This window comes from Pinus tabuliformis, chromosome 2_1, assembly GCF_031772625.1.
Source record: "Pinus tabuliformis cultivar Carrire ecotype Pingquan chromosome 2_1, CPIR1, whole genome shotgun sequence".
Taxonomy (NCBI): Eukaryota; Viridiplantae; Streptophyta; class Pinopsida; order Pinales; family Pinaceae; genus Pinus; species Pinus tabuliformis.
Window position 1 is genome coordinate 390,055,218 of NC_142299.1, and position 26,370 is coordinate 390,081,587.

General features: G+C 38.5%; 1 protein-coding gene across 2 annotated transcripts in view; it reads right to left on the minus strand.

The window, feature by feature from the left end:
• APC7 (tetratricopeptide repeat (TPR)-containing protein) overlaps nucleotides 1-26,370 on the minus strand; it is a 344,349-nt gene that overhangs the window by 161,891 nt on the left and 156,088 nt on the right. For both annotated transcript variants that reach the window (XM_089402745.1, XM_089402746.1), the window contains exons 7-8: nucleotides 9,836-9,920; nucleotides 7,631-7,687 (exon numbers count right to left, since the gene is read on the minus strand). In XM_089402745.1, coding sequence (XP_089258871.1) covers nucleotides 7,631-7,687; nucleotides 9,836-9,920 — 142 coding nt within the window. The remainder of the gene's footprint in view (nucleotides 1-7,630; nucleotides 7,688-9,835; nucleotides 9,921-26,370) is intronic.

Here is a 26,370-nt window from a genome sequence, read left to right on the forward strand (position 1 = left end):
TTATGTGCCCCGGCCCATTCTGTCATGATTGTATGTTTGAAGGTGGGCCTACCAATCTTGAAGGTATGGCTTTTCATTATGTAATTGGGTACCTTTGCTTATTTCTTATGGACACATTTGGCAATGGATTAGTGGGGGAATTCAGCGGAAGAAAAATGGGTTTGGTATGTAATCTTATCCCCTTCTCCAATTTGATGGTTAGTCTTGTATCTTAGACTCGTGAGATTTCCTTCATTGGCTACTAGCTTTAAGATTGGCACTGCATGGGCAATCTCAATTTTAGTTGTGTAGTCCCACTTCCAGACACCACATGCATCACTCCCTTTCGTTCCTTATAACCACTTTCCACATATTTCCCCTCCGGGTACATAAGCAATAAGCCTCCCCTTCCCCTTGTCCACACTTTGGGTTAGGTCTGGAACGATTCCCTAGAGGTTGATGCATCTAAAAAGAAAGCAAAAAGCATAATTTGGCCACTTACAACAAGAAATGTACCATAAAATGCAAAAGATGGTCGGGACATACAAATTTAGCACGTGGGCAAAAGCCAACATGAGTTGTACCCCCTATCATTATGGCCATCACCCTAGTTCCTAGGGCCCTATATGAGCCCCCCTATTTCATTAAAGAACCCATGATTGTCCCAACACCTAGTGGGAAATGAATTGCCTAAACTTATGGGGGTAATCACTACTATATCTTACACATAATGCTAGCATTCTCTCGAGCCCCGAGCTATCAAGAGAAAGAAAAATCAATAGAAGGCAAAAGGCACATAAAAAAGGGTGGAAAAACAAAGGTCGGGGTAACTTAAGTACCACAATTTCTCCCTCCCTTATCTATACACCCATGTGTGGGCTTCCCTCATTATTGTTTCCCTTGTACCATGGCATGTGGCTTGGAGCCTCCCCCTTGATGCCCTAATCCATTCGATTATTATGTCACATGACACCTAACATTTGAAGGATGTACCATGGACCTGTCACTCCCTTGGAGGTTGAAACCACCTAATAGGGTCCTTGATTAACCTCTTTCTTGCACCTGGGGACACCTGTACATTCTAAAGTCCATTATCGAATGGCATGCCACTATGAAGTGTCCACTTGGTTCCATGGTTTGTAGTTCATTTACTCAATTGCACTAATGGACTGTTGTGCTAGAAGTTGAGGAGACGCATTGGATTTTATACAGGATTGCAGGTGGGTTTTCATCTTAGGGTTTCGTCTCCCTATATGGGATTTAAGCCATTCAGAAGGTCATGATGGCATTTGTAGGGTGAGCGTTGAGAGCCATGGGTTTCCTCCGCGGCAGAGCGTAGATAGCCACGCCATGGGGTCTTTCAGCACTACCTCTTGATTGTCCGTGCCATAATTATTCGATGATGATGATGCACCTAGACCACATTGCCCGTTCGCTTACATGCTTGCACCACACACTTGGCAGTTGATCCAAAGCCTAGATGGGATGTTGTCTCACCTGGGGAGACAAGGGAGGACTTGTGTCATCATTCCAGTCATTATCGATGGAGCATAAACTTATTCGATCTAGTTGGAGACCCATGAGACCATTTCTTGTGCCCCCACATCCACTTGGGAGCACCCCAAGTTACTTACTTAGAGATTAAGGGGCCACCCCCTTTATCACTGTTATTAGAGCCCTCCTATTCCTTTTGGCACATGAGGGAATTGATTTGGCCTTCCAACAAACCTTTCTAGCTATTGTTCTATATCATTTCGGCCCTCTTGAGAGACTACTTATTCATGTTTTAGAGCTATTTTGTGGGCTTGTCACCAAAGTGATGTTATTTTGCACATTATTTTATTGTAGGGTCCTCATTAGGCTAAATTAAGCCATTAGAATTGCCCAAAGGCTCATAAAAATATAAGTGAGCATCATTGTAACATTCATAACATAGTTACCAATTAAACAAGAACTATTACTTCAAAACGGGTATTTTAGCCCAAAAACCCCAAAAAAACATGAAAAAACAACTTGAAAATGAAAAGTGTTGATGCTAGAATGACCTTTTTTTCGGGGTAAATTTCAACATTTCTTAAAAATGTTAGTAAAAGCCAATTTTTTTGTGCAAAAAAACACCCTGAAAACGAAAAGTGTTGACGCTGGAATAACGTCTTTTTTTCGGGGTAAATTGTCAACATCTTTTAATAATGACGTTAAAGATAAAATATCATGACTCTAAAAAACCTTAAAATTCCAACAATAGACATGACATTAAAGATAAAATATCATGTCTCTGAAAAGCCTTAAAATTTCAAGGATGACATTAAAGATAAAAAAAATATCACCTCTATAAAAATCCTTAAAATTCCAACAATTTTCAGCCATGGTGTTAATATTCTTTTAATAAATTATTACCATTTAATTTATATTAATTTATTTTTATTTTAAGTTTATCATATTAATAACAATTTATTAAATATAATATCTTTTTTATATAATGTATTAAAGTCACTAGATAGGAAACACTTCAGTTATGATGAATGAACAACTTTACAAAACAAATGAATTTATATGTGATTTTGGAGTTTTCGATTCTCTCTGCTTAAAACATTTGTTTTTTTTTTGGAAATTTGTGTCAAAATTTTATTTTTAAATAATTTTAGGATTTTGAAATTTGCAAATTGTTTTTTAAAAACTATATTTCATTACTCAAATATAATTTTATTTTCATATATAACAACAACAACAATAATAATAATAATAAAATTAAATTTCTTTTGAATTTAATAAATTAAATTAATAAACATATTAAAGATTATGCAAAAAAAAATTCGTTTCGATAATTCTATCGATCACTAAGGAAGTAAACCATCAACAAAAACTTGTTCTCTTGTTCTAAATATTTTTTTTGACATATATATCCAATCAAATATATTGAGTATGAAAGCATTGAAAAAAACAAAACAAAACAAAAAACACAAAAAAATAAAAATTAAATAAAAATATATATTTAAAAAAAAAAATTAAAATTAAAAAACATTACCCAAAAAAATACAATATAAAAAGTATATAAAAAAACAAAATCAAAAAATCAAACATGAAAAATGTAAAAAAAGAAAAAACAAAATTAACTTATAAAATATCAAAATTACAAAAAACAAACAAACAAACAAGAAACAAAAACATAGATTAAAAAAACATAATTTTAGAATATAATTTAAAAAATAGACAAAATAAATCTAAAATAAATAAATAATATTGATGAGATAAATTTAATAAATAAAAATAAACAAAAAAAACCATTAAAATAAAATATAAAAAATACACACTAAAACCAATTAAAAATAAAGAAAAAATAAAAAAAACTTCAAAAGAAATAATTAAAAAAATAAAACATTTAAAAAAAACTGAACTTAAGAAAAAACATTAAAATAAATAAATTTAAAAAAAAAATTAAAAAAAAACAAATTATAAATAATAATTATAAACATTCAAAATAATGATTAAAAACATTGAAAATTACAAAAAAAAATTAAAAAAAAAACAACAACAACAACATTAAAAAGATTTTTTTAAAAACAAAATTTGAGGAATTTAGACTTCTGTGATCCATAATATTGTAAGATCATCTTCGGCAAAATCACATAACCAATCTTTTGTCGACACGTTTCGAACCAACCAGTGTGGTTCATCGTCAGGACAAGTTGAAGAACCAATCCAGCTTAGCGTGATTAAATAGAGCGTGCAGAGACCCCAACAGCTAAAATGCTAACGGCTAGTTTGACCTAGTGACCATGGTCAAACTACTAAAAAGGAATAACCGAGGAATCTCTGCAACGCTTAAGAAAAACCAGATCAGATTTCAACTTAGCAACCTGCAAGCGTGACCGCTCGAAAAGATGAAATTTCTTAGCCGCGGCTTCTCCGAGCAGGGAAATTATTGAGGAATTTAGACTTCTGTGATCCATAATATTGTAAGATCATCTTCGGCAAAATCACATAACCAATCTTTTGTCGACGCGTTTCGAACCAACCAGTGTGGTTCATCGTCAGGACAAGTTGAAGAACCAATCCAGCTTAGCGTGATTAAATAGAGCGTGCAGAGACCCCAACAGCTAAAATGCTAACGGCTAGTTTGACCTAGTGACCATGGTCAAACTACTAAAAAGGAATAACCGAGGAATCTCTGCAACGCTTAAGAAAAACCAGATCAGATTTCAACTTAGCAACCTGCAAGCGTGACCGCTCGAAAAGATTAACTTTCTTAGCCGCGGCTTCTCCGAGCAGGGAAATTATTGAGGAATTTAGACTTCTGTGATCCATAATATTGTAAGAACATCTTCGGCAAAATCACATAACCAATCTTTTGTCGACGCGTTTCGAACCAACCAGTGTGGTTCATCGTCAGGACAAGTTGAAGAACCAATCCAGCTTAGCGTGATTAAATAGAGCGTGCAGAGACCCCAACAGCTAAAATGCTAACGGCTAGTTTGACCTAGTGACCATGGTCAAACTACTAAAAAGGAATAACCGAGGAATCTCTGCAACGCTTAAGAAAAACCAGATCAGATTTCAACTTAGCAACCTGCAAGCGTGACCGCTCGAAAAGATGAACTTTCTTAGCCGCGGCTTCTCCGAGCAGGGAAATTATTGAGGAATTTAGACTTCTGTGATCCATAATATTGTATTTTGACTGTTATTTATCCATGATATGTTTGTCCTTTAGTTGGAAAAATACTTTTAAGACTTTTAGAGAAGCGGATGTTTAATAAATCACTAGCATTGTTGGAAGAGACATGACCCCAGATTTCAGATAATTTATCAGCAAAAATTAGCCTTGAGATGCAGATATTTGAATTTTGAAATAAAAGTCCATATTGTCCAAAATTTTGTTCATCCTCTAGTAATAGGCATTTATGTTGCTAATATGCCTTTGATTATATTTCCCTGTAAGCATTTGCCATTTCATATAAGTATCTTTGTCTTTTGTATGCACTATGCATGCTATAGATGAAGATCTATGTTTGAAATAAATAAATTTGTATCATTAATTAAAATTTGTGTAAGAAATATCTAATTTTTAATATATATATATATATATATAATAATTAAAATAATATATAATGAATCCTATGTGTCCTGTTCCGGGGGGTCAACGTGTCCAAATCTGACAGTACGAATCCCGAATCCCCGTGTCAGGTGACTTAAGGCCACAGTTAATGAGTATTTTATGCAGCAAGAGGAGGATCCTTATACGCTGGATAGAGGAGGCCTTAACAAGCCCTAGCCGCAGTCCAAACAAGTGTCCTATGTCGCTGTTCTAAAGTGCCCTAAACGCAGGTCTAGTAGAGACCCCAATCCGTTGTCCTAGAAGGCTCTCAGCCACAGGTCTAAAGGGAGTTTTAGACGCAGTTGTGAAGGCACTTTAGAAGCCCTATACGCAGCAATAAGGAGGCCCTGATCTACCGTTCAAGATATGCTCCTATCTACAGCTAGCCGCAGTCAAAGAGATGCTGTCATACACAGTTAAAGGTGGCTTCATTTCGGTGTTACTACTCACTGTCAAGAGGAGAGTAAATTCACTGTTCTAAGTGGTCCAAATCCACAGCCTAAAAGGGAACTCTAATCTGTTGTTTAGAGATGCCCTAATGTGCCCTAATCGCAGTTGGTTGTCAGCGTGAAAGTGGCATGGTTTGGGACAGTATAAGGCTGGTTTCTTCTTGCAAGAGGACCGAGTTAAAGGAGCATAGCATCAAACCTGTTGGGGTGTTATTGAAGGGACATGCCATAATGAATTGAAGGGACATGTCATAATGAATATGCTGCCTGAAGACTGTGTGTTAGGCCGCAGGCCATAACACCACAGTCAAGCATTTCGTATGAGTGTATGAGGGCCTATATATGCCCAGATCTTCAGCATAATCTAGGAGCTGTCTTGTGAGATAATACTGCTGAGATCCAAGGCTATTTCGATGACTATTGAAGGGCTGTATGATGCTGCTGCAAGATGAGATGAACAGAGCTATTATCATGGGTTAGTATTACTGCGTTGAGGATTAATCAGCTAGCAAGGTGCAGCATGGTGATGGAATCACTTTGGAGAATCAGTTGAAGAATGAGGACTGATAAGTATGCCTTCACCTGAGTTCAGAACTGCAGTCCTTGTCATCAGATCTACAACCTCATTGTGTCATCTTCATGGTGAAGATCTCTGATGTCTGATCTCTTATTTTGGCAAGTCAAAGTGTTGACTTCAAATGTATTTGTACTCTCTCTCTCTGCTGAACTATTGAAGAATATAAGAAGAATTGATCAAGGGTTTCCCCACATTGGGGTTTGTCCGTGGCTAGCGCCACATCTTGTGTCCTCTTGTCTTGGCTTGTTTTCTGACGTTTATGTTTATGTTCTATCTGCACTTTATTATCATGCTGATATGATTGCTAATCTGAAAATTGTCATTGAGCTAAAATGAAAAATTGAAGTAAATTGCTCTCAGCATAAACATACCTAAAATTTAATATACTACTTATTACTATGAAGACCAGAACAGACTTCATTTAGAGATCATTGTTGATTTCATACATGAATGGAAAACTAATGCAAAAGGAAAAGAAAAGGAAAAGATACTGGAGAATTGAAGATAGGGAAGAATTAGTAGTTCAAAATGGAATCAATCAGACTAGCTGCCTCGTTTATGAAGAAAAAAAAGAAGATGAGATAGGCATTAGAAGAGTGATCACTACAAATGGCATCATAGAAATATCACAAGTACAAGCAGGAACTAGTATTCCAGATATTAACATTCCCAATGGAGCTTCAGCAAACACCTCCAAAAATCTAACAGATAAAATACTTCAACAGTCTCAAAAGGAAAGTATAGGAGATAGCATTGATCTCTGAAGACCCCAAAAAATAGGCCTGTGAAAGATGCTCAAGACTAAAGAAGGAAGTAGATGCTAATGTGAGAATTTGGAATTTTGTATTTGTGTCTTATTTGACTTTGAATTTTGGTGTCCTCTCATAATTTGATTACAATGGAATCACATTCAGTTCGATAGCACTTTCCTCTAATCATTGTGCATGGATAAGCTGTGAGATTATAAAAAGACCTTTCAAAAAAGGGCATCATCAAGACTGTTAGACATTGTATCTCCCGCTCTGGCGATACACGTAACTGCTGTGAATGCCAATTGCCATTCTCTCATAACTATTATTTTACACTCTCTCCTAGTTGCTCAATTCAAGTAATCATGTTATATCTGTCTCATTGTCTACCTTCCCAACAACGGAAAAATCCATGTTAAACAGCAATGTTAGTCACTCTTCAAATTCTAAGATTATCATAAAGACTTTCAAACATGTCTCATTTGGCTAATGAATACAAATCTTTTGGCTGCAAAAAATATGAAATTTCTTGTTTCTAGCTGCATCTAACTATCTAACGAAGTGGAGCTTGTTTAGTTTTATTATACAACATTATTGAGAACACAAAGGATCAAAGTCCCATCAAAGAAGAAAAGCCACCAGAGGAATAATGGGCTATAGCCAAATAAGCAACAGAATTAAATGAAAACGTGGTGAGAAATTGAATGGAAACCTGCACAAAATAAATGGTGTGTGCACAAGATAACAAAAGCAAGATGTGAAAATTTCCCAGAGAAGACCTCACCTGAACCCACCGTACAGGTTCAAGATCTGATGGAGCTCTCCCACTTTTGATTTGTGCCTAGAAAAAACCACAAGAAATTATATCAATTCATCCCAATACATTTGGAATCTACAACAGCATCCATGGTGTTCACATTGCCCAAACAAGCATCCCATGCAGTCATACTCATACAGAGACCTGTTTAGCCACAATCATTTAAATAGTAGTAATCTCATCACACCTTCATTTTCCCTTTTCCATAGCCATGTCCTTTTTTTCTCCCACCAATGAAGAAACGTAACAAACACATTTGCAATATTTCTTAGTTACAATACATAGGAGAAGGTTTTCTGTACAACACCAAAGGGAATTACATAAAATCATAGCAAGGAACTAAGAAAGTAATAGACAGGCCACGTACAGTTTCAGAGAAGAGGGAGTAAGCTAGATGCACATGGGTGTCAAAAAAATAAAAATAAAACTCATTGACAAATACAAACATGTTTAACGAGTGGCAAGTTTGTAATTTTCATCAGATGACAGGATTTTCAGGGTTAACTTACACGGATGCTGATGAGCCTTCTATTTTTGCTTGGAGATAGTACTTCTTGGCTGGGCATATTGATGATATTGGATAGTACTACTACACCATAATGGTGCATCAGATATTTATTCAGGGGATTATGTGGTTGATTTCCTTGCTTGATGTTCCTGATCACACCTAATAATTGTGTGGATAGTGGTGTTACACTCCGTGGTGCTGATGGATGGTCTAGCTACTGATGCTTTTATCTTCATATTGCATGATTTGTCTTCATGGATCAGATTGGTTGATGATGTCACTAGCTTCCTTAAACTTACGTCGAACCCTAGTCATGGCACTTTTATTACAAGATGAGATGTTGCTCTTGTAGAGAAACACCCTACTGATTTACATGTCTATTTTACTCCTTTAAAGATCCTATACATTGGGACATGGATGTGTTACACCCCGCTTTTGATGTCTAGGATGTTCCAGAATACCCAAATTGCAATGGTCCAAGTTGTTGCATGAATTGTCCAATATTTGATGGTGATCTTTCTATGGCTACTACTCATGTAGAGAATCTCCTAAGTTACATTTCAGAAATTAATATGGTACATGACGATGCACCTATGAGATTGTTTAATAGTTCTCTACATGCAATATATTTGGATTGGATTAGAACTTCCTGCTGTCCAAAGAGTATATCTTCCATTGCACAACCTATTCAAGAATTTCTTCAGCATTGGGGTCTGAGATTCCAAAAGGATGAAGATACCATTCAGAAATTGACCAAAGCTCTTCAAGATGAGGCTCTTCTAGATGTTTCTCAAGAAATGAAACATTTATAGAAGAAGAAGAGTTTCTTTCTGAAAATGGTGAGACACCATTGAAGAGAATGAAGGAGGCATTGATGAAGAAAACTACCAAGAACACAAAAACCAATACCTCCTTGATGCAATCAAAAACCAAAAGGAGCTCTTTGAAGAATATCAATTTGAAGATCATGTCCATGAAGAAGATCCTATTGAATAAACCACTCTTTCCCACGCAGACAAGGTTGAGGTAAGTTGTTTTCTTTTCAAAGTTTTAGAGTTCCATGATACATCTTTCGAAAAAGTTGAAATGGAAAATCATGTGGAAGAATCTGCAGAAATTGTAGATGATAGTGAGTTTATACATGTTGGAAAGCATAAGTGGGACATGAGTTACTGTCATTATGATGGAACCCTATTTATGATACTAATGATGAGGATAAACAATTATTCGGGTACCCATCTTTTACTAGTGCAGTTTTGGAAAATTATCATGACCAGTTCCACCTTTTTACATATAGTGATGATCTTGGGCAACGTGAGGAGGGTATAATCATAGATTTGTTTCGACCATCATTACCTCCTACTCATGATGATTTTCAGCCAATTCTGTACTCAGATTTAGATGACTATCCATTTGCCAAGTCAACATTGAAGTATCATTTTGAGTTTGATATTTATGAAGGGCATCAGGTTTTTCAAAGCAAGACTTCTCAACCATCTCTTCCTACAGGTAATCCTCGACTTGTCATTCAAGATACAAATATAATTTATATGTTTGGTGTTGAAACTTGAGATGGATATGGGATGAAAGTGTGCTCAATTCATAGGTTTCTGCCATGATTTCAAGTTATGTGGAAAGATGCAATATTTTAAGTAGAGAGGTACCTGGGGCAAAAGAGATTGAATTTCCTTCAAAGGTACTCCCATATCGGCAAGAGCTGCAATTGCCTCCAGCGCATAAGGGCATTGTCTACCACAAATAAAAAACAAACATAAGCCATTGGAAGTTGCCAACTAGTCAAATTAACAATAAAGTTTACCTTATGCATTCCCCTCATAAAATCTAAAACGTTCCATGTACACACTAAAAATTTAAGGAAAAATACACCAATCATATGAAGTCATGTTTTAGAAGCATTCCATTCCAAAAGAATATAAAAGTCTACAAAATAACAATAATTTTTAAGACTATAATGACAAGAACTTAGATGTTAATTCACCAACCGAACAAATATTTTATACTACAGGCAATAGCCTATTTACCAATAACTAGACAACACTAAACAAATGTACAGTTGAAGTTTCTTGGCAATTAATTGATAAAGTAATTCACTTCATGTCTTAAAATTTAGATGCAACAACAACTAATATGACACCAAGCAAAAATAACTAATTATAAACCAAGTGAATGATCAAAAGGAAAATTTTGTGTTAATCACGGACATTGCACAAAATTAAGCAAAACAAGCACATTCAAATATATCCCACTTACAAAATATCGCAGCAAGTACTCTAATGGACATGATCTTCGAAATAAGAGGCATTATGCCCTTTATTAAATTTCAGATAAATATAAGAATAAGATATGTTCGTAACAAACATACATATAGCCTAATTATATATAATAAATATTATTAATTGGGCACCCAACAATAAGGTTCCAATTTTTTATCATGATCCATCTTTTCACTTGAAATACAATGATATTGTAATTGTATTCACCATTAGCTTGTTACTTGGAAAGTGTTTACACCATGTTTTGTGGTGATTCACAGGATTTGGGGTACATGGTGGATCATTAGCCCGTGGATGTGTTACCGCTCAAACTAGCAGAGGTCCTAGAGGGGCACTTGCTAGCTGAAGAGAAACAATGAAGCAAAAGCCCACTGTCACCACAGCTAAATCTTCGTACGCTTTATCGACTTTTATCGATGGCAGGAGACCCGATATATAGGGAATCACTTATGAGGGATAGATAAACTAAGATGGATGTGAAGTGATATCGATGACCCTTTTCTAGGAGAGTCTCAAGAGTGGGACTTGCCTGCCTTTTAAGCAAGGTACAAGGTTCTCTAGGATAGGGGAATAGGGATTTCAGGGCTTGGCTTAGGAAACGTGACTTGCAAAGGAGCTTCCTAAACCCTAAAATCCTTGTGGAACTTGGCTTCCCAAGTGGTTTTTGAAGAGTTGACTTTAATACGATATGGTACCACACGGGACCAAGTGGACCCAAGTTAGGTCAAGAGGATAGGATTTAGCAACCAATGATATGCTTGACCTAATTAGGGAGGGGAAGGGATCAAGGAATGAATTTTCAATGGAAGGCAATGCAATGATCTCAGTGAGGTTTCAAGCCTAGGGGAAACCAAGGGCAAGAATTGGTCTTCGAGCTAGGGCTTGTGATATCTCAAGATCCCACTATCGAAATCTCATGAAATTTGGAGCGCTTCTTGAGGACACACAAGCGTAGTTGTGGACCAAAAACTGAAGTATTTGGATGGCTAGATTGTCAAATAATTGATGCCCTAGGTGACCTATGTAGACTAGGCCTAGAAAATAGGGGAAGGTGCAATAAATTAGCTTTAAAGTGAGCACCAAAGGAGGACCAGTGCTTTGTCCTTTGGGAGAGATGGAGTCATGAAAGATTTAGAGTTTGGATTGATTTCTGCTTGTCAAGGAGGCCTAAAAGACAACTTCGTTGGGCATTAGGGCTCAATGGAAGTAGCTTCAAGGTCATTTATACTTTCTTCAATAATATTTGGTGACTTATCAAGACAAGGATATCTCTAGGAACATTCGTTCATTCAAACATGGCCCAATCATGATACAACACTATTTAGAGATTCAATTTCCACAATTTTGTTCTAAGAAAAGCAGCGAATTAACCCTAGAAATGAATGCAGCAACATAAAGAATCAAAATAGCATTAAAATGGTACTTACATGTAAGAAGAATATATACAATCACCAAGATATGCCAATCATAGAAGCTCCAAGAAAAAGAAAAATAACCATACATCAAAATTCATCCATTCATCCAAAAGGTCTCATCCTCAAAAGATAGCAAAAATCTTACAAGAAGATATGATCTAATCCAAGTGATGATTCTAAAATGAATTCACATCACTTGTATTTATACACTTCTAATGAAGTTGATTTACCTAATTAGGCCTACATTAGCCCCTACAATAAAATTATGTGCAAAATAACTAACTTTTCGTGACAATCCCACCAAACTAACTCATAAACAAAAGAATAAGCCTCCCAAGACGTCGAATAATGAATAGTGAAAATTGTTGGGACTTGGAGGAGGCCTAATGGAGTCCATATGTGCCATAATGTGTAGTTGAACTCCCAAAAGCAGTGAACAAGGGGTTGGCCCCTTGTAATAACCTGTGCTGCTCCAAATGACATGTGGGGGCACACAAGTGTCCTCATGGGTCTCCAAACAAATAGAAGATTCCAGTAGATCACCTGCAAGGGCTAGGATGACGGTGTAGGTGATGCCACATCATCGTGCAAGCCCTAGATCATTTGCCCAGTGTATGGTGCAACTTTGAGGCCAGCTGAGCATGATGGATCAAGTGCATCTTCCTCGTCTAATAAGTGAACCATGAGTAATCTCTGAATGGTTGTGGGGATCCATGAAGTGTTGTTTGTTGTTGTGGAGGCCCATGGTTCTCTACACACACCCTACATGTGCCAATGTATCCCTTTGGGGTCAAGACCTCGTATAAGGAGACCAAACCCAAATGGAAACGATCCTGCATAAGATCCAAGATTCCAATGCGTCCTCGTGCCTTCCAGCACATCAAGTCATTAAATAAATCAAACATAAGAGTTTATAAACCATGGATAACAAGTGGGCACTTCATAATGGCATGCCCTTCCATAGTGGGCTTTGGCGTGTGCTAATGTCTCCCAGCTCCAAATAGGGTTAACCAGGGATCCTATTAGGTGGTTTCTACCTCTAAAGGGAGTGGTATGTTTGTGGTACATCCTTCAAATGGTGGTAGCATGTGGCATAATGATGGAATGGAGTAGGGAATGAAAGAGGGAAACCTGGATCACATGCCATGGTACAAGGGTAGCCAATAAAAGGGAAGCCTACATTTCGGTAAATAATGTGTAGGAGGGAGCAATCGTGGTGCATGAGTTACCCCGGCCTTTATTTTTCCACCCTTCTTCATATGCCTTTTGTCTTTTTATGATTTTCTTTGGTTAACTGCTCGGGGCTCTAGGTAATGGGAGCATGATGTGTAAAGTATAGCAGTGGATACCCCCTTATTAGGTGGGTGATGAAAGGAGAAATAGGGGTATATCAATTTCCCCTTTCTTTATAAATAATCGATCCTGGGACCTATGGGTTATGAGCCCATTACTTATCAGAAGTGTTTCATAAGGCCTTAAGCCTTTAACTCTTACCATACAACTTTATCGGATTTCTTTATAAAAACCCGGGACCATTCATTTATCAAAATACAAGGGAAAACAAAGGAAACCCCGCTTTGAACCCATGGGCTGGACTTCAAAAAGAATACACCAGCACCTATAACTATCATCGGGTCCGTTCTCGGTCCATCGCAAGTCCGTTGCGCCACTCCTCCGACCTCCGATAAGTGATTGCTTCGATCTTCGATTGCCGATCGGCGCTTTATCTCTATCGGCGTATCAGCATATCGCATATCCACTGCCTCTACGCTTGACCTCTGCGATCAGCGATTAAGATCGCGACCGTCGATCCGAATCTCGATCTGACAGTCCACACTTAATCGCATGATCGTGATCGTGATTGCACTAATTCAAAGACCCGTTCCAATCAGTCTTATGAACCCGATATGGATATAAGCCACCCTTTATAAGATTTCAAGTCCAGATTTCAAATCCATTCTATGTTTTCCGTTGCTTCATAGTGTAAACTGGAATTTTAAAAGGGTTGGTTCTGATCTCGCCAAAAGGTTTCTGCCGACGCGATATGACTCCTGTGCATTCATTCTTCATCCCTTCATTCGCTTCTATTGATGGACTCTACATTAAACATAGGTCCTCTGCCATACTCTGTTTAATATTGGATCGCCATCAATCCTTTCAGTGATCGATGGTTGATCAACAGTCTCGCAACACAGGATTAACTCTATATATGAAACATACACACAGGCGTACACTATTAACATTGAAACACACTTTATATTATACACAATATGATTACAGGTCTAAGGCATTGCAGCCTTAAAACAGTTTCTCCCTCGACTACATTTGAATACTCTCGGTTTTACACTTTCTATCTATCACTCTATATTCCTCTCATACACACAGACTCTCTTTTTATAAGAGATTACAACAGTCGTGGATCATTTAAGATGCACGATTTCTCCCCACAATTACTCAACAACCCTTAATTCTCTCTATACGCATACATGCATATGGCCGATTACATTTAATTAAGTCTTTGAGAGACTTTATCCATTCCATCATTTACTCTGTTTTAAACAGAATTTGTCCCCTATTCAGCTCCGATGGTCCACGTCCTCCTTCTTCTCCACTTTGGCTTCCTCCTTTAATGAAGGGTGTCGGATGCTCCTGCATCAGTGGGGCAGTTCATCGCCCACCGCGAGTCGGGACAATCATGGGTTCCTAAATGATAAACAAAGTTCATCAACGGCAATCTAGGAACCAGGGTGATGACCATGGAATGGGGAAGAGCTCATCTCATGGCTTGTGCCCACGTGCTAAATGCTTTTTATCTAGGCCGTCTTTTGCATTTTGTGGTACAATTTCCTGTTGAATGTGGCCAATTACGCTTTTTCTTTTTCTTTTAGCTGCATCGACCTACAGGCATCATTCCAGGCCCGACTCAAGATATGGGGCAAGGGGAGGGGGTGGCTAACCCTATGTGGACCCAGTGGAGGAACGTGGACCCAAGTGGGAGGAGAGATGATTGGGGGTTTAATGAGAGAAACGGGAGTAATATATGCGAATCGGGGAGCATGGGCATGCAACCAAAATTAGGGTTTCCCATGTAGTACCATCCCTAAAACCAATAGGTCAATAACAGAGATCCCACGGGACTAGGGTGCAAGGTTAACATCCCATAAGAGACCTAAGGGACAAGAGCACAGACCTAGACCACTCTTTCTGCCAAATCCCCCATTAATCCATACCCAAAGTTTCCATAATAAATAAACTAGAATACTCAATTAACAAATAACAAGGCATAATACCTTTAGGGGTTTGGGAGGCCCACCTTCAACCACACTATCATGACAGATGGGTGAGAGACCACTTGGTTGGCTCAGGTGGCAGAAAAATGGCACATGGAGCTAGTTGGTGGTTATGAGGCGTTGTTGGCTATCAACTGAGGACCATCATGGAGAAAAAATTTCTCCTAGGGATATCACCCACAAAATGGTGGGTAACAGGATGGTTTGTGATGGATTTGCACATTGAAGATAGTTTATATAGTGGTTGTTAGACTTCAGTCGAGTTCTTAAATGGCATTCTTCTAGGGCATTGGAGACCTTCAAACAACTTCGTGACATTCCATATGCTGGCCACATGGTGCAAGTTACTTGCTTGGAGTACACCATATCTTAGAGGAGGAGCCTTAGGGAATCAAGAGGAGGGCATTGAGCCCTAGACAACATGGGGTTGATTTAGTGCTTGTATGGTGACATGTGATCGACTTTGGATGCCTAGATTAAAATAGTATTCAGGGAGGAGAGGTCATTTCAACTAGGGTCCATATAGATATTTTTTCACTTTGCATAACACCATTGTAAACCCAAGGATGCAAGCTAAAGAATTAAAGGCCATGTGAGACTTTGTATTGAGACAACCTAGGCCTATTATGGTTGGCCATAGCTATTTCCTTTGGTTCTCACTATTAGCTCCACATGGAGTAGATGACATAGGGATGCATGGTTTATGGGAGCATTTAATAATGTAGCGGTGATAATGATTGTTGTTGAAATTATAGTGTAGTGATGACTATAATAGTTTTTCAAAACTAATAACAACTATTGTTGATGCCAATTTCTTCTTCTTTATACTTTATTGAATAAGTAGCTATACAAGAAAAACATCAACCAATAATTTCTTCAACAAGAGCAGTGAATAGAGAGCACAGTAGACAATGAACAATAACCAATAAACAAGAGACAAAAGACACCAACATTAGGCTCATAGCCAAGGAAAAACCCACGAGGGGAAACCCATGAATTCTTTCTTTATGAGAGAGAGATTTTTTCCTTCAACAGTACATCAAATGTTCCAACAATATCAAGATAACCAACAATAATATACTCAACCAAAGTTTGCCCAAAAAGAGAAAGAGATTCCATTTTTGTTCAACAAGATGACCTAATCAAGAGGGCCAACATCTAGGCCTGAGATCATTGTAATAGAGGATTGAAGTCCCCTGAAATTTTGTCAACGAGTTGTGGAGAGAAGTATGCCCAAAAACTCTTGGTCAACTTCAGAATTGTGTCGAAAAGGAGAGCAAGAACCTTTGTTCTATTCGGCCTTCCAAATGAGACAAGATGTTAGCCCAAACAATGAGTAATATATCCAAGACAGGGTTCGATTTTATCTTTAGACAAAGAGTAAGTCAACGCAATTCTAATGGACTCTCTTTCACCCTTCGCACTTGAGGATAAGCCTGTAATAGATGACCGAAATTGCTATTGATTGCACACTAAATTCGTCGCTAGCTTGATGGTCGAAATGAGGATCAATGAGCCTCAATTTATAGGTGCAGTGTAAGGCCTAATAATCCCTTATAGGCCAACATGATGTCACCCTAGAAGCCGACTTAAAGGAGTGATATAGCTTACTTGTAGCTGATCAAAAAATAATTTCTTCTTCACACTTTGATGAAAAATGTCGACCATAGCTACCTTGAATTTCAACACTCCCTCTTAGCTAGGGAGGTAGTTTTTCATTCTCTCTCAAGATTCATCTTCCCGACCAATCCATAGGTCTCTCAGCCCACAACCTAAGGAAGAGAATACAACCCAAGCTTCTCTCTCTTTCAAACTCAACATAAGGAAAGGTACATAGCATCCATCTGAAAGCATCTTCGGGACAATAAGGTCTCTTGGCACACTGCCTACAAGAGGAATCATCAATACATCTCCCAGACAACAAAGTCTCTCAGTACACAACGTATAGGAGGAAACATCAACACATCTCCTGGGCAACAATATCTCTCAACACACACTATACAAGAGTCATGAATACATCTCCCAAACAACAATGTCTCTTGGCACACAGCCTATAGGAGGAAACATCAATACATCTCCTTGACAACAATGCCTCTTGGCACACAGCCTATAGGAGGAATCATCAATATATCTCGCAAACAACAATGTCTCTCAAGACAGCCTACAAGAGGAATCATCAATGCATCTCCCAGACAACAATGTCTTTAGGCACACAGCCTACATGAAGAATCATCAATACATCTCCCAGACAACAATGTCTCTCGGTACACAGCCTACAAAAGGAATCATCAATACATCTCCCAAACAACAATGTCTCTCGGCACACAGCCTACAGGAGATGGTCTATTCATGATGTTATGTAATCAATGCTCCCTCTTCAAGGGGATTCTCATTCATTCCAGTGTCTTTGCACAAATGTCAGCAACCAGTTCATGGTGGATTTCAATTCTTTATCAAACACAACATCATTCAGTTGTTCGTCCATCAGACCATAATCAAATCCAACAAATATCACAATGTTGCAGCTTCTTCAAATCACTCATTAGGAAGATATTGATGGACCAGCAGTCCATTGTGTCAAGGATATCACCAAATGTTGAAGAATGTAACTAGTGTTGGTCTTCATAATTATATTTGAGTCATGATGTAATGTATTTGTCAAAAAAAAAAAGGAATTTTATTATTAAAGCATGGGTTTCATGCTTGGGTCAATTGTTTATAGGTCAAAGCCTCCATTGTAGGCTCTTAGGGTTTATGTCAAGTGTCCATGTCCATATCATAATGTAAAAGACTTATGTCAAGCATCCTTGTCCATATCATAATGTAAAAGACCCTTCTTGGGCTTCATCTATCAAGAAAGAAATTTATTATTATGTAAATTAGGTCTTTTAGGCCTCCTCCACCAGGTTGGCCTCAAACTGGACAAGTCGACCTAATTGAGGAGCAGAATCTCTTATATAAGGGTAGAAACTCGACCTCATTTGGAGCACTCGCTTATCAAGTTCAATCTGCAACTTTTGGGGTAAGAAAAAGTGTGACATTCAAGAGACATGGAGGAAAAGGCTAGCGTAGAAGGAGGTCTCTATCAAGCACAAAAAGTCTAAATTCTCTCTCTCACACATACACATGCGAAGCTTCTGCGCTGCTGGAAGGGACAAAACTGTAGTCCTAAAGCTAGGCTGAAATTCTAAGTTGTTGGGGGCCGAAATTTTGGGTTGTTGGGTTGTAGTTGTTGAACTAGAAGAGACTATTGTTGTTGGAAATGACATTTCGGCCTTCTGGAAGACTTTCCCGGCCTCTGGAAGCTGAATCGACTTCCTCCCAACTAAATCGAACTGCTCTGCTTCAGCTACTGCGCAATCCTTACGCTGCTTCTACGTGGATCACATATGTCACTTGCTACTGCCTCTCCGGATCATTGTCTCTGCCCCTCACTGACTTTGCGTCCTCACTGAAGGTTGAACTCTCTGCAACCGACTATTGTTACTCTAGAAAATCGAATTCTCCAAGTGTCTCTAGTGTATTCTCCAAGTGTCTCTAGTGTATTCTCCAAGAGCCCATCGACTTCTTCTTATAATCCTTTGTTGGAGCACAAACGGCCAAGATTAAAACTTAATCAAGGGCTAAGATTATCTTGAAGTTGATCTGTGTGAGTTTCTAGACTATTCTCACCTTGACTTAATTAACTCTGATTAATTAACCAATTTTCTTAAGTTTAGACTTAGGAAACATTAAAAAAATAGGTTAATAATCTAATTAAGTCATTTCTAGGTGGAATTTCCAGAAACGTTTTATGGGTTTTGGAGATCTCATGCATTCTAGCCTCTCCACCAAATTTTGTGGCTAGAACACAACATTCGATGCTACGAAAACTAACATGCAATGCATCATACTCAATCCCATCTATGAATGACCTCACCAAGAACGCGAATAACTCTGGTTCACTTGGGGACCCATCCACAAACTGGGGCATGGTGTGTCAGCTAGACTGGCCAGTCATATGTGAGGTGTCATGGAGATTTATGCATGCTTGCATTAGTCTCCCCTCACAAGATCAGGATCCATCTTCTCCATTATTATTATCTTGATTCCCCTGATTTTGTATATTTGCGCGACCCAACTGCGCCAATATATCCATCATAAGCTTTTGCTCAATGTTCCACCAAGACTCCGGGACGGGGAGACGCGGGTGTGGGGAGATGCACAAGGGGGACGTGTGGGAGTACCCTCAAATTTTAGGGAAATTTAGGGGGGACGAGGGGACGTCGGGGTATATATATATTTTTTTCCTTTTTAATATATATATATATATATATATATATATTTCAAAACTCATATTGAATAATGAAAGCATAAATACAATGATACATACATAATTGAATTAAATAATGAAATACATTGATCCATACTCATCATCCTTACTAATACATACATGATTCATCCATAGATCACGAGATTCAATAATGAAATACTCCAATCCATATTCATTATTCATTATTCACCATTCTAGAATCTACATTGATTTAAAAATTAAATTTATCATTTTAGATTCTAAATTGATTTAAAATTAGAATTCATCGTTCATCATTCTAGAATCTAATTAGTATTAAGCATAATAGACTATAATAGATATTGAAATCTGAATACTGAAATAGTAAATTGATATAACTAAAACTCAAAAACAGTGGAGTGATGAGTCTAAAAGTCACTCTAAAGTATAAAGAGGGCTTGGTGCTCCTGATTAAATACTAATTCCATACCCTTGTACATGACAAAATGCAATGGAAACATTGGAATCCATCAAATCCTGAATTCCTGAAAAAACTGTTAACTTTGCTGGATTTTGAGTGAGATCTAAAATTCTACTTTCTCCATATGAAATCCAATGAGGTCGGAACCACTCTCAAACATCCTGAGTCATTTCATGGTAACGTTAAAAATTTAAGTAAAAGGATGAAAATGAAAGATAAAGGAGAATGACACTTTTACTTTAAGAATTTAACATTACCATGAATTGCATAGCATTAGTATGGAAATATGGTCAAATACTAGGTTTTCCTTGTCATAAATCATTGTTTACAAGCAAATTTAAAGGGAGACGCATAGCCCATATTGAGGGGGGACGCCCAAGCGTCCCCCTTTTGGGGAGTCGCATCCCCCACACTGTGGTAACATCCCCCCCTGCGTCTCCCCGCGTCTCCCCAAAAGGGGGACGTGGGGAAACGTTTCCCCAAACGTCCCCCCATCCCGGGTGCGTGGGGTGGAAGGGGTGCGCACACCCGACCCTAGGGGACACGTCCCCGTGGAACACTGCTTTTGCTACCTCGCTAGCTCAACCAACGTTGGCTCCTCCCCCCCTTGTTCTTGTTCTTCCACCTTTTCTGTGGTTTCCCCTTCCCAATTATCACACTCCCTTACATGGTCTACCTTCGTATCTAAAAAAGGGTCACGGTTTCAACCTCTACCTCGACCTCTTCTGCCTCGGCCCCTGTCTCTATGAAATACATCCCCACTGAGAAGACGTGGCATCACCTGTTCGTGCTCCCAGAGCTGGCCAATAACATGCTTTGATACCATTGTAATATCCCTAATGGAAAATCAACAGTAAATACCAAAAGCAATGAACTTGGAACAGCAACAAAATGAAGTCACAAAGGCCACAAATTTAACACAGAAATGAAACTAACATAACAATCTAAGCTATTTTATTAAAAGCTTGGATCTGAGTACATAAAATGAGATAAAACAATGGAACCTAGGCTTGCTAAGCAAGCTGAGCAAAATCCAGAAATATGTTGCAGGCTCAAGTAATACAAAACTCAAAATGGTGATGTTGTTGACCCAATGAATAAATTGTTGTTGGTTGACTACTGCATCAGCCTAAAATCACCCACAGACTCCTCGTCGAAAACCCACAAAACCAAGAATTGGTTTGGTCCGGTCCCAATCAATGAAGAAGCCCTCCAACTGATGTGAATGGCCCAACTGGTGCGCACTACTGCAAAAATCCTCTATTGGAAGTAGCCCTCAACTCCACAACTGAAGAGCTCCCAATTGATCTGAAATTTGCCTTGGAAAGCTCAAATTCTTCAGCCCCTCAAGCTCCCAATCTACCCAGCTCCTATGCCTACACAAGCTTCCTCCAGTGAGGGATGTTACTGCACAAACTAGCGAGCCTAGTAAATAGGAAAATGCTAGAGGGCACAACAACAATTTGAGACAAAGGCCCACTGTCACCACAGCGTATGTCCCCTTCTCTTCTCGGATTTTCATTGACAAGAGGAGTCCCGGCGGGGTAATCACTGAGGATGATGAGATCAGTGATAAGGTATATAGTGATTCCTAAGGCCCATTTATAGGAGAGAATCAAAAAATAGGCTCGATTTCTTTGAAAGCAAGTAAATGGGTCTCCTAGAAAGGCCAATTTTTGGGATGTTTGAAAATTCAGAAACTCGAATCCTATTGCAACAACTGGAAATTATTCACCTAATTGTTATTTTAATTAACAATTTAACGCTGGAAGAAATGTTAGCGCATACATAAATTTACACAGTTATTTTTGGACCAATGTCCCTGGAAAACCCCAACTTGGGAAAACCGGTGCAGCAGTGAGGGTTTTATATACTATGCGGCAGTGAAATCTGAGTACATCTATGGATGCCCAAAAAGCAATCCAAACAGCAAGAAAATCAGAATAAAATACTGAAGGGAATTACCCTTCTCCCACAGGCAATATCTGGCTGGACTTTCCCTATCAAAACTCAACCTCCTAGAGCACTGCGTTAGCCTCTGCGCTGCTCTGCGTAGCTGGCTAGATGGCTTGCTCTGGACTGGGCTCAAATGAAGTCGTTTTGCCTCTGGAAGCTGAGAAAATCATCTCTCCGGCCCTTTAGGACTCCTTCCCGACCTCTGGAACTAAGAACATTTTTTTCTCCTCATCAAATCGATCTACCTAACTGAACCACTGTGCAATCCCTCAATGCTGCCTCTCTGGGATAATTCGACTCACTTGTTGTTGCGTCCCCGGATCTGGAAAATCTTTCCTTTGGCTCACTATCCCTACCCCTCAATCACTGCTTCGATCTCACTAGCTCTCTCTCCGGCAACTAATTGCTGCTACTTTGGAAATCAATCTGTTCATGAAATCGAATTGTTGAAGTGATTTCTCCAAGCTCCCAAGTGGCTGTGGGGGCACAAGGAATCATCTTATGGGTCTTCAATTGCATCGAACAAGTTTGTGCTCCATCGATAAGGGTTGGAATGATGACACAAGCCCTCCCTTGTCTCCTTACGTGAGACAAAGCCCCATCTAGGCTCTGGATCAACTACCAAGTGTGTGTTGCAAGTATATAGTCGACTAGGCAACGTGGTCCAGGTGCATCATCATCATCGAATAATTGGGGCACGAACAAGCAATAGGTAGTGTTGAAGTATCCCATGGCATCGCTATTTTCTCTCTGTTGCAAAGGATACCCATGGATCTCACCCTACAAATGCCATCATAACCCTCTAGAGGGCTTGAGTCCCGTATAGGGAGACCAAACCCCAAGATGAAGACCCATCTGCAATCCTATATAAGATCCAATGCATCTCCTCGACTTCCAACACAACAGTTCATTAATGCAATTGAGTCAATAAGCTTACAAATCATGGAACCAAGTGGACACTTCATAGTGGCATGCCCTTCTATAATGGACTTTAGAATGTACAGGTTTCCCCAGGTGCAAGAAAGAGGTTAATCAAGGACCCTATTAAGGTGGCTTCATCCACCAAGGGAATGACAAGTCTAACGTACGTCCTTCAAATGCCAAGTTTCATGTGACATAATGATGGAACGGATTGGGGCATCAGGGGAAGGCTCTAGGCAACATGTCATGGTAAAAGGGTAGCAATAATGAGGGAAGCACACACATGGGTGTATGGATGAAGGAGGGAACAATCGTGGTAAATGAGTTACCCCAGCCTTTATTTTTCCACCCTTCTTCATATGCCTTTTTTCTTTTATTGATCTTTCTTTTTAGAATTGCTCGAGGCTCCACGGAATGAGAGCATGATGTGTAAGATATAGCAGTGATTACCCCCATTAAGGTTGGGTAGTTCATCGCCTACCAGGAGTTGGGACAATCATGGGTTCCTTAATGATGCAAGGGGTTCATATAGGGGCCTTAGGAACCAAGGTGATGGCCATAATGATAAGGGGTAGAGCTCATGTTGGCTTTTCCCCATGTGGTAAATTTGTATGTCCTAGCCATCTTTGGCAATTTATGGTACATTTCCTGTTGTAAGTGGCCAAATTATGTTTTTTACTTTCTTTTTAGCTGCATCAACCTCTAAGGCATCGTTCCAGGCCCGACCCAAATGGGACAAGGGGACGAGGAGGCTAACTCCTTATGGACCCAATGGACAACTGTGGACATGTTGACCACTAAAGAGTACCTGAAATTTTTTTGAAGACTCCATGCCCGAAGATATGTCAAAGGCTTCATGTACCATCAAAGTTCACTATATCATCAAAGCTTTTTAACTCAATTTCTTCTTCTCAGATTCCACAAGCCCTGCGGGGATGATGTAAATTGATGCTAGTGTAATAAGTTGAGTCACGTAACAGGCCTAGGTAGCTTGGGACCTTGTCATCAAGTGACTTTACTCTAGGAGGTTTTTTCACTTGGTTAATTATTAGGTGCTTACGGGGACTTAATAATTAATTGAGTTTTTTCCTCCAAGCATAGCCCAAAGCTGGAAGTGTGGCTTGATGGTGAGGCCTTGGATGAGTCCTAGTGTCCAGAGTCATTATATATTATCATACTAGATCACTCGTACAATTTCGTGGAATTTGATTAGGTCTAGGGGTCAATTTTTTAATTTTTTAAATTTCCTGCATGGCAGAAATTTGAATAAAATCTGAATGTGAAAAGTAATGTGATGTCTAGAAAAGTTGTATGGTATATGTGTACTCAAAATTACACCTCTTGCCCTCAATTTTCTACTATGACACATTTTGAAGGGTAAAAAATAAGTTATAGATCATCAAAACCCATTTTTCGTAAGTTTTGTGGAAAATATGGCAATCAATTAGCCCAACAATTAGATAAATGGAGAAAGATAAACATCCACACATGCTCAAATGATGTGGAAATGAGGTGGAAATTCAATGCATCTACAGGTCAAAGTTGAGTTACCAAGTGATGTGGACTCCACATACGCCACAAATCAAGAAAATCAATTTTTTTGTGGAGAAGACGAGGAGTTTCAATGATAAGATCCACTATTGAGGAAGTTAACTCGAGCTTCAAGGAGATATGATAAGTTGACTTGAGACTGGATTAGAGTTTACTCGAGTGAGGTGGAGAGTGGTTTCCTACCACTCCACTTCACTCTCCCACATGTCCTCTCATCTATTTCAAGCTCTCTCATCAAGGATTATGTGGGCCTCTAAGGAAGAAATATGGTTTTCACTTGGGAAATTCGAATTTGCATGAAGGAGCATTAGGATTGTCACCTATTTGTTTGTGATTGTCACCATTTGCCTTGGGATTAGCTCTCAAGCTTCTATGTAATAGAGCTATGGGCTCTCACTATGTAATCATTATTACTAGCTATTGTGCTTGCGTAAACGTTGATGCCTTGTACACTTTCAGAAATATCAATAAAGACTTTGGGGTTTCATTCATGAGGTGTTCCTCCTTTTGGAGTGTGATGAATTGTTGATCATTGGTATACTTCATTTTAGTCATGCTTTGATCTAATTTGTTTCCATATTCCCTTGTGGATTTGTTAATGTGAAGCTATCTTGCATTGACATTTGACTTAGAAGTATGCTCTAGGTATAAAATGCTATAGTTGGTTTCAAACAAATCTCTAGAATTTCTTATCATTGTTTATTGCTAAATCTATATGGAACTAATTCTTGATTGAAGTTTTGTAGAGGGAACATCTTGTTGGGATCAAAGAATCAAGCGTGAGGGGAAGTCTTTGGAGAGACCAACCCACTCTTGATACATTCTCAAAGGAGCTCTCATTTGTTCTTTGAGCCTTCATAGTTTTATCTTACAAAGTGGTTTTGCAGGGGTTTCGGGACATAGCTTGTACACAAGCCAAGTACTTTTAAATTTAAATCACTTTTATTAAACATTGTGCTCCAATTGCTTTCATTTGCTATCTAAGAGCTTAAAATGACTAATCAAAGAGGAGAGTTTACTCACACTCTTTAGCTTAGTCCTTTGTAAATTATAATTGTACATATACACTTCATCTAGCTGATTTTTGTCCACTAATATTTTTCTTGTTTTGCAGAAGATATTTGGAGGATTTGATAACTCGTGGAGCAGATTTTTGAAAGACATTTTCTACAAACTCATAACAAGTGTTTGCACGACCCATTGGCGTATGATTGGATCATTTCCCAAGGAGGTCGTGAGCATTTGGAGTCCCTCATTTTCTGCAAGGCTGAGTTCATTTGAGAGTTGCACAAAAAGCTAGATGATGGGCCTCTTAAGACTGATTTTCCCCTTGTAATTTTCAAATTTCGAGGACTCATTAGCTACTTGGTTGCCAAATTTTCACATCATACAAGAAGGAGAATCTAGTTCCCATAGTTCTGATTATGTAAAATTTTCTCCTTCATCTTTTGGGCAGCCTTTTAAGGCCTTCGCCTCATTGTAATACCTCTAATAAAATAATCTTCTTGGGCTTGAGGGAGCTTCGGATTCATCCCATGGTATCCCACCTCTTCATTTAGAAGGCGAACTCTTGTGGGTGGATTGATTTGCATTCTTAACTTTCACAATTTAGTTTCTCTTGCATGCATTTTCCATTTGCTAATACTCATTCACACATGGTAAATTTTGGGGATTAACAACACAACCTCAAAACTCCATTTCATTTACTAAATTAAGTTTGCTACATTTTTACTTGAGCTTGGCATCCTTCATTTCATTGTTGCTTTGAGCTGCAAGTTAATGCTTTGCTTTGAGCAAATCTTTCTTAACATGCAAGCACTTTACATTATTGGCAAGCTTTGATTTATTTTATTAATTCATTTCCATTAAACTTGGTAAACTGTTTCATGACTACTTGAGTACAAGCTTCATTTTTGTCAACTTTTGCTACATTGTTATTTTAAGTATTGTTGATATTTCCTTCAAGCATTACATTGTTATTGTCTACTTGAAACAGTTCATTTTTCAAGCAACTTACTTGC